This window comes from Lipotes vexillifer, unplaced genomic scaffold (genome assembly GCF_000442215.2).
Source record: "Lipotes vexillifer unplaced genomic scaffold, Lipotes_vexillifer_v1.1 scaffold36, whole genome shotgun sequence".
NCBI classification, from domain to species: Eukaryota; Metazoa; Chordata; class Mammalia; order Artiodactyla; family Lipotidae; genus Lipotes; species Lipotes vexillifer.
The window spans coordinates 6,269,347-6,283,368 of record NW_006792448.1 but is presented as its reverse complement, the minus strand read 5'-3'; the positions used below and the strand labels follow the sequence as shown (position 1 = coordinate 6,283,368).

General features: G+C 40.2%; 1 protein-coding gene across 1 annotated transcript in view; it reads left to right on the top strand.

Annotated features, from left to right (window-relative positions):
• SETBP1 (SET binding protein 1) overlaps positions 1 to 14,022 on the top strand; it is a 380,749-nt gene that overhangs the window by 347,902 nt on the left and 18,825 nt on the right. The window contains exon 5 of the mRNA XM_007465630.1: positions 8,127 to 8,297. Coding sequence (XP_007465692.1) covers positions 8,127 to 8,297 — 171 coding nt within the window. The remainder of the gene's footprint in view (positions 1 to 8,126; positions 8,298 to 14,022) is intronic.

Genomic DNA, 14,022 nt, shown 5'->3' with positions numbered 1-14,022 from the left:
TGGCCTTTATTGTGTTAAGGTAGATTCCCTCTATGCCCACTTTCTGGAGAGTTTTTATCATAAATCGGTGTTGAATTTTGTCAAAAGCTTTTTCTGCATCTATTGCAATGATCATATGGTTTTTATTCTTCACTTTGTTAATATGGTGTATCACATTGATGGATTTGCATATAATGAAGAATCCTTGCATCCCTGGGATAAATCCCACTTGATCATGGTGTATGATCCTTTTAATGTGATGTTGGATTCTGTTTGCTAGTATTTGGTTGAGGATTTTTGCATGTATATTCATCAGTAATATTGGTCTGTAATTTTCTCTTTTTGTAGTATCTTTATCTGGTTTTGGTATCAGGGTAGTGGTGGCCTCATAGAATGAGTTTGGGAGTGTTCCTTCCTCTGCAATTTTTTGGAAGAGTTTGAGGAGGATGGGTGTCAGCTTTTCTCCAATTATTTGATAGAATTCACCTGTGCAGCCTTCTGGTCCCAGACTTTTGTTTGTTGGAAAATATTTAATCACAGTTTCAATTTCATTACTTGTGATTTGTCTGTTCATGTTTTCTATTTTTTCCTGGTTCAGTCTTGGAAAGTTATACTTTTCTAAGAATTTGCCCATTTCTTCCAGGTTGTTCATTTTATTGACATAGAGTTGCTTGTAGTAGTCTCTTAGGATGCTTTGTATTTCTGCGGTGTCCGTTGTAACTTCTCCTTTTTCATTTCCAATTTTGTTGATTTGAGTCCACTCCCTGTTTTTCTTGATGAGTCTGGCTAAAGGTTTATCAATTTTGTTTATCTTCTCAAAGAACCAGCTTTTAGTTTTATTGATCTTTGCTATTGTTTTCTTGTTTCTATTTCATTTATTTCTGCTCTGATCTTTATGATTTCTTTCCTTCTACTAAATTTGGGCTTTGTTTGTTCTTCTTTCTCTAATTACTTTAGGTGTAAAGTTAGGTTGTTTATATGAGAGTTTTCTCATTTCTTGAGGTAGGATTGTATTGCTATATACTTTCCTCTTAGAACTGCTTTTGCTGCATCCCATAGGTTTTGGATCATCATGTTTTCATTGTCATTTGTCTCTAGGTATTTTTTGATTTCCTCTTTGATTTCTTCAGTGATGCCCTGGTTATTTAGTATTATATTGTTTAGCCTCCATGTGTTTGTGTTTTTTACATTTTTTTTCCCTGTAATTTATTTCTAATCTCATAGCAGTGTGGTCAGAAAAGATGCTTGATATTATTTCAATTTTCTTAGATCTACTGAGGCTTGATTTGTGACCCAAGATGTAATCTACACTGGAGAATGTTCCGTGTGCACTTGAAAAGAAAGTGTAATCTGCTGTTTTCAGATGGAATGTCCTATAAATATCAATTAAATCTATCTGGTCTATTGTGTTATTTAAAGCTTGTGTTTCCTTATTAATTTTCTGTCTGGATGATCTGTCTATTGGTGTAAGTGAGGTGTTAAAGTCCCCCACTATTATTGTGTTACTGTCGATTTCCTCTCTTGTAGCTGTTAGCACTCACCTTATGTATTGAGGTGCTCCTCTGTTGGGTGCATATATATTTATAATTGTTATATGTTTTTCTTGGATTGATCCCTTGATCATTATGTATTGTCCTTCATTGTCCCTTGTAACATTCTTTACTTTAAAGTCTATTTTATCTGAAATGAGTATTGCTACTCCAGCTTTCTTTTGATTTCCATTCGCATGGAATATCTTTCTCCATCCCCTCACTTTCCGTCTGTATGTGTCCCTAGGTCTGAAGTGGGTCTCTTGTAGACAGCATATATATGGGTCTTGTTTTTGTATCCATTCAGCTAGCCTGTGTTTTTTGGTTGGAGCATTTAATCCATTCACATTAAGGTAATTATCGATGTGTATGTTCCTATTACCATTTTCTTAATTGTTTTGGGTCTGTTTTTGTAGGCCATTTTCTTTTCTTGTGTTTCCCACTTAGAGAAGTTCCTTTAGCATTTGTTGTAGAGCTGGTTTGGTGGTGCTTAATTATCTTAGCTTTTGCTTGTCTGTAAAGCTTTTGATTTCTCCGTCAAATCTGAATGAGATCCTTGCCGGATAGAGTAATCCTGGTTGTAGGTTCTTCCCTTTCATCACTTTAAATATATCGTGCCCCTCCCTTCTGGCTTGTAGAGTTTCTGCTGAGAAATCAGCTGTTCACCTTATGAGAGTTCCCATGTATGTTATTTGCCATTTTTCCCTTGTTGTTTTTAATAATTTTTCTTTGTCTTCAATTTTTGTCAGTTTGATTACTATGTTTCTTGGCATGTTTCTCCTTGGGTTTATCCTGCCTGGGACTCTCTGTGCTTCCTGGACTTGGGTGGCTATTTCCTTTCCCATGTTAAGGAAGTTTTCACCTACAATCTCTTCAAATATTTTCTTGGGTCCTTTCTCTCTCTCTTCTCCTTCTGGGACTCCTATAATGTGAATGTTCCTGCGTTTAATGTTGTCCCAGAGGTGTCTTAGGCTGTCTTCATTTCTTTTCATTCCTTTTTCTTTATTCTGTTCCACAGCTGTGAATTCCACCATTCTGTCTTCCATCTCACTTATCTGTTCTTCTGCGTCAGTTATTCTGCTGTTCCTTCCCTCTAGTCTATTTTTCATTTCAGTTATTGTATTGTTCATCTTTGTTTGTTTGTTCTTTAATTCTTCCAGGTGTTTGTTCTTTAATTCTTCTAGGTCTTTATTAAACATTTCTTGCATCTTCTCGATCTTTGCCTCCATTCTTTTTCCAAGGCCCTGGATCATCTTCACTATCATTATTCTCAATTCTTTTTCTGGAAGGTTGCAAATCTCCACTTCATTTAGTTGTTTTTCTGGGGTTTTATCTTGTTCCTTCATCTGATACATAGTCCTCTGCCTTTCATTTTATCTATCTTTCTGTGAATGTGGTTTTCATTCCACAGGCTGCAGGACTGTTGTTCTTCTTGCTTCTGCTGTCTGCCCTCTGACAAGTGTATCAATTTCTTGATTCACTTTATTCTGTAATGTATATCCCCTTATTTCCATGGGTGAAGTTCATTTGCAAACAAGAAAAAATAGCAATGGGAGCATTCGAGCAGACAACCAATATATGAGAAAAGGAATTATAATCAAGTTTTCAGTGTGAGTTTCCTCTTGTGAAAAATATATTATCTACTGGTTTGCCGAAAAGTCAGTGTGTCATGGGACAGAAAAGAATATTGAATTGAGTCAAGAGGCATGGATTTCAGCACCGCTTTCTTCACACTTGTGATATGTGAGCTTGAGCACATCATCTGGTCCTCTGTGCCTTGGTTTTCTTATTTGTGAATTTGGAGTTTCACCATCTGCCTCTTGTCATCCACAGGGATACTGCAAGGGGCAAATAGCATAATGCATGTCATTGCTCCTTGCAAGTTTAAAAGCCACCAAGTGCTCAACAAAACATGCCTCTCAGTCCATGCCAAGCACTGCATTCTACAGTGAAAGGGCCAGGAAGGTGACAGCCACCCCACTGGTGTCGGCCTCTGTCACTATGCCATCCTAAGTTTTGTCTCCAGGAAACATCTGCATTTGCAATCTTAGAATTAAAATGTTAATTAAACCTATATTAATTGCATAGTATTTTCCAGATATACTGCTTTCTGTAGTAGATGTTACAAAATGAATTACGTATGATCCCTGGATGATGATTTTATCTGCCCCTTTATTTTAAAGAAACTATGAGATGAGGACTCAGTCAGGAGTTAGGATCTATTTCTTACCACTTCTTATCAACTGTGTGATTTTAGATGAGTTGTCTGACCTCCTTGAACCTCCATTTTCTCATTTAGAAAAAAGGAGTAAATAATAACTGTCCCACAAAGGTTTGTTTGTTTGTTTGTTTCCGCATAGAGAAAATGAGATAAGTAGATAACTAACTTTACAAACCTAGAGCAACATACATATTACTCTATGGTGAGGCTGGTTTTTATTATCCAAGGTCACAGAGCTCATTAAAGAGATCCTGGGAAAGTCAGCCACCGTAGACCCTGCTTTTCTTCCATGACCCCTGTAACCTTGAGCAACCTGGGGAAGAGGTAATTGAACAAAAACTACTACTTTGGAAGAAACAGAATCAAAATATCGAAACTATTGACTCAATATTGACTCCCCCTTAAGGCAGTAAACAGTGCTTCGGTCTCTGACCTTTCCACATCCTGGGGCAGTCAGTAACCTGGCCGCTAGATGCAGCTCCTGCCACTGATTCTGATTTGGGAGTACTTTAACCTTGAACTGAGCTCCAAGTAACCAAGGCAACAGGAAGTCAGCTTCTGCGTCAAAGGAGTTGGAATCCATAAATCAAGTCCATAATGCAAACACCGTGTGCAGGTAGAGGTTCAAGAGGATAAGTGGTCTATGAGAAATTACCTTTGAAAATGAGTGACTGTACCTCGATAGGCTACTGCACAGTTTCAAAGAGTTTTTTAAAAATTTATCAGTAGAGGTCTACAGTTTATAGTAGAATGTTTTCACATAAGTTTAACTTTTTTTATTTCCTTTTGGCTTCTCTGTCTTAATTATAAACAGATGTTGGATCCACAAAGTTATTAGCATTGTTATTTCCTCCTTTAAAAATGCACTGGCCTCCAGATATGCAAGCCTCAATACAATTTGTCCTGTGTTGGAGTTTGGTGATCCTCTGAACACATCTACCGAGTGTGCTCTCCATACAGTCTGCTGTCCGAATTTGACATAGTGATCCTTTGCCAGATCAAAGCCATCCTTGCTTTTCCTCATGCCCCAGTGTAAAGAGCAGTGCCACATCTCTGGTCCAGTCAGTACATTGCTGAATCTGGGCTTCTTTATGATTGATCTCCAGCCTCAAAAATCTTCCTCCCGTGGAGAGAGCAGCCAGGCCCATTCTGGGAAGGAACTTGCCAAATATCCCACCACTCTACCACCGCCGAGCATTTGTGAGAACTTGGTTCTGAACTGTTTCATGTTCCTCTGGTCCTTTGGGTACCTCTGCATGGAGCATCAGCTGCCACCTGGAATGAAGAGAAACAAAGACTTCCAGTGGCCAGCCTGCCCAATGGTCTCTCCCAAGAAGTCACCCATTCCAGTCTCCTGAGACCTCTGCTCTCAGACAGAGTTTATGCATTACAAGTACTGTTATATTAGCCTTTGTTTAACGGTTATCTAATATTCTTGCCCACATATACTACTTCTGGGATTGTTTCCCTAATCCTTTCAAAACTGAAAAATGTCTGAGCAAACATCAAGATTCTTTTTTTCAATTTGTTTTCAAATTCACTGGACGGCAACTGGTAAAAAGTACTATAATCTAGAAAATCCTAAATTATCTAGGGTTTTCAAGATAGCTAAAGAGTGACAATCTGAATTATAGAGTGTTTTAAGTGTCATCTTATTACTTTTAACTTATTCTGTACCATAAACACGTGAGTAGCAAGGTACACCCGATAGAGGTGTGATCAGATCTGCTTTAAGGGAATGATGTGGATTGTGAACATTTGCATGAAAAGGGGTACAACTAAAATGTCTTGAAATCACTGTGTTCCCAAGTGAGAGTTAAATATCTGCCTGCTAATCCTGTTTATGGCTCATTCCCTGCACATATAATAATATGAGCAAAGAACTCCCTGTCCCACCTGTGTCCACAGGTACAAAGAGTACAGACAGATCAGGGAGTTTTTCCAAAGGAGCTGTTATCCAATAGAACTCTGGCAGCTTAGAGTCCCGGAGGTGTGCTGTGCAAAGGACGCCTGCATCCATTTGACAGGACCAGGGTGGCATGGAGTACCACGGTGGGGAATTCTTATCAGACTCAGGCCTGCTGTCCCATTGCAGATTTGTTAGCAGCCCACTATTCTAGCACATCAGTCAGTCTACCCAGATGACCATACTGTGATAGACTTCTAGATTCTTTCCAAACTATGTTTATTTTGTTAATGGAAAAAGAGTTTAATATATGTTTGTGGTTTAAAAAATATTAACAATAAAGAAGGCTAAGGAGCAAAAGTAAAAACTCCCTCACTAATCTTCCCTGTGCTCTCCTTCCTCAGAATAACCATGGTTAACTATATGGATGTATCTCCTTGCAGAAGATTCTGTTTGCATTTTACATATACTACATGTGTATACCTTGCGTATTCCTGGCACACCTGCATATTTTACAAGCGGGCATCATCCGGGGATCATGTACGTGTTTGCTGCACCTCCTGATTTCTTGATGGTTGTGCCTTGCAGTCTCTCTGTCATAGAATTTGATGTTTGTCCACTCCCATAGTCAAACGCTATGAAATATGAAATCAAAAAAGAAAAATTGTATTTTTATTTACAACACCTCAAGTGGAGGTTTCAGAGATCGGGATAGAGAGTAGGAGGAAGGTAGTAGACAGTAAATGAAAGTGTCAGCATTTCTTCCTTAGGTGGTTACAGGTGCCTTTTCCAGGTATGATATAGGCCCTCTGTGTCCTCAGTGTGAAGCATGCTGTTGGTAGACCAGGTCATGGGCAGAAGTTGGAAGATGGTAAGGTAGACCAAGATGATCTCTGAGTTTAGCATCTGGCTGCTTGAAAACTTTGAGCTCTGACATTAAGAGCTGTATGAGTTTAGTCAGTTATCTCTTAACATCTCAGAAGTATGTTGTCCTCATCTATAAAAGTAAGAAAAGAGTAACCTCCACACTACCTGCTTCACAGGGCTGCCGTTAGGCCAAAGTGAGCAGATCTCACTGGAGGTGAGCTCTTACTGTAGGAGGGACCAGTGTCACTCAAGTTAGTTAAGATGGTAAAAAAGGTCAGGAACTATCGTGATACGGCCTGTTTCATGTTATTGCTATCAGTGGCATGTAGCCAACAAATAAAGAAATTCTGAGTAGATGACCATTTGACATGGATTCAGACACCTGCAGCTTCTGAACTTATGTTTGGATGAGTTGGAGAGTGACTTTTTTTGCAGCTAGTGATGTAGAAGGTGTCCAGAAATCCTTGGTCATGTCAGGGAAGCAAACTGAGCCTTTGTTGGCTGGTTTCCGTTTGGCCTGAGGAGCAGGTTATAATAGTGATAGCAGTATAATAGGAATAATCATAATAGGAAACAATTATATAGCATGAACTATGTGCCAGACACTGTTCTAGGCCCTTTATTTTGATTGATCATGGATGCCCCCAACCACCCCTATGAGGTAATGCAGTTCCATCCCATCTGCACAGTTAAGGAAGCTTGAAGCTTGGAGAGGTTAAGTAACTTGCTCATGATCACACAGCTGAAAAGTAAGAGGGCCGGGATTTGAGCACAGCAAACAAGGCTCCAGAACAGTTCTTGTAATGTGTTATGTAGTAAGTTTACAGGCCCTTTCAGAGGCACCTCATAAGAGTCTACCCAGGCTTTTCAGCATCAAAAAATTGTGACTATTATGACCAGACACTCAATGGCCCCCAAGTTCAGCTCTTACTTGGCCCAGTAACTGTTGTGACACACCAGTCCCCACAGGGCATCTCCTGCCTCCAGAAGGCCGGCCTCTTGTCTGAATCATCTTCATTCCTCACCCAAGACTTAGCAGACACTCTTCTCAGCACCGGAAATGCCTTTCCTTCGACCTTGCTGCTCTAGCATGAACTCTGGGAAGGCTTTCCTTACTTCTTCCCACACGAATCCCTGCCACCTGAGAACTCCCCAGGCACTTGTAATTAATAACACACAGGCCTGCCCATACTTGTTGCCCAGTTTTTCCTTTTCATTCAGTCTTGTCTTCCTAGCTGGATGAGATGAGAAGCCTCACTAGGGTGGGGTCAACTTCTCCCCTCCATGCTCTGCACACCAAAACCTCTGTAAAGACAGGCTTCTTGATCCATGGAAGGTAAAGCATGCATGATGGCTTACACTGCTTCATTAGGCCTGTGCCCCGACCCCCACTTTCAGGCAGGCCACCTGGAATGTTGTCACCACTAACCTCAGCCACAAAACCAAAACCAGTCATGCTGCTAATTTGTTTTGTTTTGTTTCCTTTAAACATTCTAAAATGTCATTCTTGCACCAGAAGGAGGTCAGATCATTTGATGATTTCTTCAGGTCACTTTCAGATTTTATGTTGTCTGTCTTCCTATTTCTTTAAAGTAACTGCAGGCTTTGGGGTTATTTTTTTTAGGGATACCAAGTCCCCACTTAAAAGTGGACCAAACAGCAGCACATAGTAAGAACGAGGGCTCAGCGTCCACTATGATGACCAGGAAGAAGCCAGCTGCAGTGGACAGTGTTGCAATCCCACCAGCCCCAGTGTTATCTCTCCTTGCTGCATCTGCAGCAACATCAGATGCAGGTGAGCACTTCACATGCTTTGGGTTCACCCCAGGGAAGGTGGGCATGGAGAAGGCCCTCCAGGAATGTGCTGCTGCTAAGTACAGGTAAGAGTTCTCTCTTCAGCCAACCTCCTACAGACACTGAGCATGTAAGCTGTTTCAGCATTGGAGTTTTCAAGTAGGAGAAGGTCTAAGAAAGGAAGGAGATCATCTCAGAACCTGGAGGCAAAGGTCAGTGAGTAGTAGTAACAGTATAACAGTATTAATTACTCTTTATCAAGCCTTAGTAACTTCTAGTCTCTGCATATAGGACCTTATATATCTCATGTAACTCATAAAATAACTGTGAAATAAATACATGTGTCTCCATTCCAGAAGAGGAAGCTAATGGGAAGGAAACTTGCCCCAGGAACCTGTGGACACTCAGAATTCCAACTCAGATCCAAGACCCATGCTCTCAACCACTGCATTTCACTACCTCCTGTGCTTACCATGGTTGAGAGATGGTAATCAGAGTTTCCCTGAGGACTTGATTCATTCTAGCTCATGATATCATGAATTCCTCAATAGTCACCAGACTCCTCACTGGCAGTTTATAAAGTAGAAGCGCCTTACTCAGACATCCCATATGCTCTGCCTTCCGCTACTCCCCACATCACCTCCCAGCAGTCCTGCGCACCAACCCCAGTTTGCCGCGCTCATCCCTACTGCCAGGAAGGAAGGCCTTGGACTTGGCTTAACACCTTTCTTTAGGACAGCCTTACTCGGCTCCTATTCACATCCCACAGATCTTCAAGGCCCAGGGGGTCACACCTCCTCTGAATGCCTGTAGCATCCAGTGTCTCTGCCATGCATTTACCACCCTCTTGTAGACTACATGAGAAATGCTTCTATTTAACTTCTTCTCTCTCATGACAGAATTGTATGTACTTCAGAGATAGAATCCATGATTTAGATTCTTGCTATCTTCATGGCACACAGAGTGATGGCACATTCCATAAAATGTGTTGAATTGATGCACTGTTAAATGTTAAGCATATTGCAGTATTTACAAACGCCTATTATGATTAGAAGCCCAAGAAGACACTCATTATTGATATTCACCTAAACTCATCTTCTAATTCAGCAGTTTGCTTTAAGCAGAGAACTCAGCTACATACCCACCTCCTTCATGGAGACCATTGGTAATTAGAAAATGAGCCCAACTGAAATAACAGAAAGAACTATTTGGAATGACACTTCCCAAATTGAGTTTCACAAAATACTGGTAGGTGTTTTGGGATAGATGTTTTCATAGTTAGGTGAGTGTGAGGAATGCTACACTGCATCTGCTTCCTTTCTGCAGGGTTTTTCTGAGCTTTTAATTGACCGATGTGCATTGTGAGGTTCCAGGAGGGCGAGACACGGAATTTCATGGTCTTACCTGACCACAAAACTCATTTTTGGGGGAATAGCTCTTAAAATCTCTCGGAAGTAGTATTCTTCCCAGGCACTTGGGAAATCTTGCTCTGAAGAAACGGGATCATCTCTCAAATATGATCAAGAATATTAACATCTTTCACATGCTAGGTGTGAAATGAAAAGTTTTTTATGGAAATGCCAGGTAAACGATGCCAGCAATGAGAACAAGGAGAGGCCCTAGGAGGAGAGTCACAGAGGGAAGGGGAAGAAGCTGCCCCTGAAACTTGCAGCACCTTTATGGGAGGGCACCTGTGGAGGGAGTCCGAGAAGTGGGCACTGCTGCCATGCCTGGAACTCTGGGAATTCATCACTTGGCTGGAGCGATAGATTTGGGCCAAGGTCTGCATACCCACCCAGATAATTGCTTGCTCGACCCTGTCAGTTAAGCTCTGGAGGCCTCCCTTAGCCTCCCTTTATGGATTTAAAAATTAGCCTGCATGTTTCCACCTTTGCTTGCCAAGCACAGATATTTCCCAGAGGCAAAAGACAGGTGATCCCCTGTTTTCCTTCCCTGAACTCTTTCCATGCTGTGTGAGAGAACACATTCTTGGGATCCCAAGCTTCTACGGGCTTGCCTCCTCTATTTGCGTTCAATAATTTACAAATATGCCAAATGGGCGTAGAAACAGGTGGGTATTAAACTTTTAAACCTGCCTCTCTGGTAATCAGAGCTGAGCCAAAGCTCTCCTGTTTCAGGATGTAGGAATGGGCTGTTTATTTTTGGCAATGCTCAAATGAGACCCTCATGAGAGTTTCACAGATTTGGTCCATTTCCAGGTCTTAGGCTGCAGAGTAGAACTTGTGTGGGAAAACAGGCTAAAGATCTACTCCAGGTGCTGAAGGCCAGACCTTCCTGAGATTCCACTCCCCACAGACAAACGTCTTCCCACAAACCTAAGAGGGTTAGGGTCGAACAGCCTGGGCTCATGCCCAATACCCGGTTTCACACGTGAAGAAATTGATGCTTCTGAGATTCAGAGATTTGCCTGAGGTCATGCAGTTGGATTGGAACCCAAATTTCTTGATTTACTGCCTTATTTCCAGTGGAATCTCATTTCTATCATAGTCCCAACAGTAGCAAAGGCAGATTTCTTTCTCCCTAATTATGGACTCCTACTTCTTTTAGAGAACAGTGAGTGAAACTCATAATGTGAGGCTTTAAGCAAAGTCAAGCATACAGAAGGCAGTTAATAAATAGGTTCTGGGTTTGATTTCATTCAGTTGGGTGCTTGTACATTAGTCATACATATTTCTGATGAGACAACTCACTTAATTGTTGTTTTCTTTAGAGTCCCATCTTTCATTATAAGTAGGGTAATTTAGAATTACTTCTGGCCATATAAAGAAATCAACTTATTTTTCAATAGGTCGTCATTTCTACAGAGTGGTTTTGAAGACTCAGACAAATGCAGAGAAGGTAAAGGAAAGAAGAGTAAAATTAAGTGGCTTATAAAGCAAAATTAATTTAAGAAATCATTTATTGAGGTTTTTTTGTTTTTTTTTTTTTTTGCCCACGCCACACACATATGGGATCTTAGTTCCCCAACCAGGGATCGAACCTGTGCCCCCGACAGTGGAAGTGCGGAGTCCTAACCACTGGACTGCCAAGGAATTCCCTATTGAGTTTTTTAAATACTAAAATAATTCAATTAATTTGAAATTACTTTTATTTTAAAATAATGGAAACTGAGTTATCTAGTACAGTTCCTGACACATAGTAGATGCTCAATAAATAATCACTAAGTGAAATGAATGATTACGAAGCAGTAGCTGTGTGTTTATTCTGTACCAAACAAGATGGGAGACGTCTGAGAAAAACATGCTTGATATTGGAACTGCTTAACAAGCAAATGGAAAAATCTTTGACAGACATGTGGTAAGCTGTCAGTAAATACTTGCCAAATAATTGATCAGTCTATATCCTAATGGTATTTTTTCAAACAGGTAATCTTTGGTAAAAGAAAAAAAAAGGAACCTTTCCCACCTTATTTTATAAACATTATAATGTGGAAGAAATGAATGTGGGTCAAAGGCTTAAAAATATGTCTTTTTCTAGCTCGTGCATGTGTGTGTATGTATATTTTTGTTTGTTTAAGGCAATTTTTTAGTTTCTCCGAGTCTGAGAGTCATGCTGATTATGAAGTTATTGATTTGGAGGAAGACACAGAAGAGGAGCTGCAGGAGAGGGTGGCCAGACTGAGAACATGTCAGTCTGTGAGCTACTGGGAGGGAGGGAAGGCACTGGCTGCCACTGGTGCTCAAGCAGTTCAGCCTTCGTGATCAAACTGCTCAATAGCCATTGATCAGCTGCAGTCCCCTGGCACAACAAAGGAGGTCTGGTTCAAGGGAGCACTGCATCGTTATTGTGAGTAATTAGGGCTAATGCAGTGAAAGCTTCAATAAGTTTGTTCAAAATGATGCATAATTTGAAATAACTTCCATTGCACTGTCCCAATAACGACTGAATAACCACACCAGATAATCTGTACCTGAATAAGTCAGCCTTATTTTTCTGATCCTCTACACGTTGAACTAACTTCTCAGGGAGGTTATGCAATATGTAGAGAGTGCATGATTTTACTACTGAAACATGCCCCCCACTCACACTTTGTATTAATATTTAAGATGAGACTATATTATTAAGTAAATTACAAATTTTGTAGGAACTTCATAAAACACCAAGAAAAAAAAATTTCTTTGGTTCTGCAACTGAAAAGTCTAGAGTAGTAGGAATGGAAATGCAAGCAAACAGGAAGGCATTTCTTTCTTGTTTTCTCTCTCTCTCTCTCTCTCTCTCTCTCTCTCTCTCTCTCTCTCTCTCACACACACACACACACACACACACACACACATACACACACACACTGATAGTCTCATCTTAAATCCAAGTAGGAAAAAAGATATGTATCAGGGTTGCTATCACCAAATCTCACCTGCTCAAGGTGTAGCCCTGTTAGAGATGACAAGGGCAGCAGAGGGAGCACAGCCCTTAATTTATAGTTTGTATCTGTTTCGTATCAAGGCTAATATATTATTCTCTCAAACTGTGTCATCTGCCCTGTTTAAAACTATCAGAGCAAGTGAAAATATTTAAATTTCACAAGTCAGACATTTTGCTTCTAAAAGCAAAGACATATTAGGTAAAACATTTCGTTATTAAACCAAACTATCAGCCCAATCAGAACTGGCTGATACCTGTAATCAAGATGCCAGACTTTAAGCTTGAAAAATTACCTTTACAAATTAAAGAATGAATTCTTAATTCTAATGAAATCCAGCATTCTAGTAGCTGGAGCAAAAGTGATAACAAAAATTGCTTCTAACTCCCAAATTCTAGGATGCCTGACTTTTCTGTTAACCAACTGCCATTTATGGAGAGGGACCCAAAAAGATGAAATGATATCCAGGTACAAATGCAAAAAGCAGTGAACAGGAATTTCAGAATTGTAAAGTAATTTATTTATTTTTTGTCCTGTGTGGTATCATGATCTGAAGTTCCTAACCAAAATAATGGGTCGATTCAGCCAAAAGTCTTGTCTTTCCAAAAGAACCAAAATAGAGCAAATAAATGTGCAAGTTAATAGGATTTGAAACATCCAAGAGCCATAAGTATACAAACCAAAGAAGTCATCGAGTTGTAAAATAAATTTCTCTAAGTCCATATTAATCACTTAAAATATACAGTAGAAAAAGTTCAAAAAGATCTAGAGAAAATAAAGCTTTATTTTAAAAACAAATCATTCAAATTTTCTGAAAAGTGCTAGCTACCGGCCCATGTTGAAGCAGCACAGAATCACTCTGTCTGCCTAGCGAGCTCTGCTGAACATGAGGTTCTTGATGAGCCCTCTCGCTTTGGCTTTGGGCCATGAAGAGATCCAGCAGGGTTGCAAACTTCCATGCTTCCCTGAAGACCCCATCGCACCAAAGGCCTTCTGAAAAACTTCCAATTTTTCTGCCCCAAAAGGAGAAAATAAGCTCTTTTCTGATTTAAACTGGACATTCTGGAAAAGCTGAGCTGTTCTGTGGCTAAGGCTGTAAACATCCCCAAGAAGCACCAAATTCTCCAGAATCTGGGCCCATCTCCTTGGAAATGTCAGCCAGCACCAAACTCCTTTGGAATCCCCACTGTCAGAGCGTAATTTGCAAAAAACTAAAACCTCATGTCAAGGATTCATTCAACTCTTTAGTGAGGAAACCAACATGGTGATAAAGCTGGTCCAAAAAGAATTAGGACTAGAAGAAAAGGGCATTACAGGAATGTAGGCATTGGAGAAAGAATGCCGA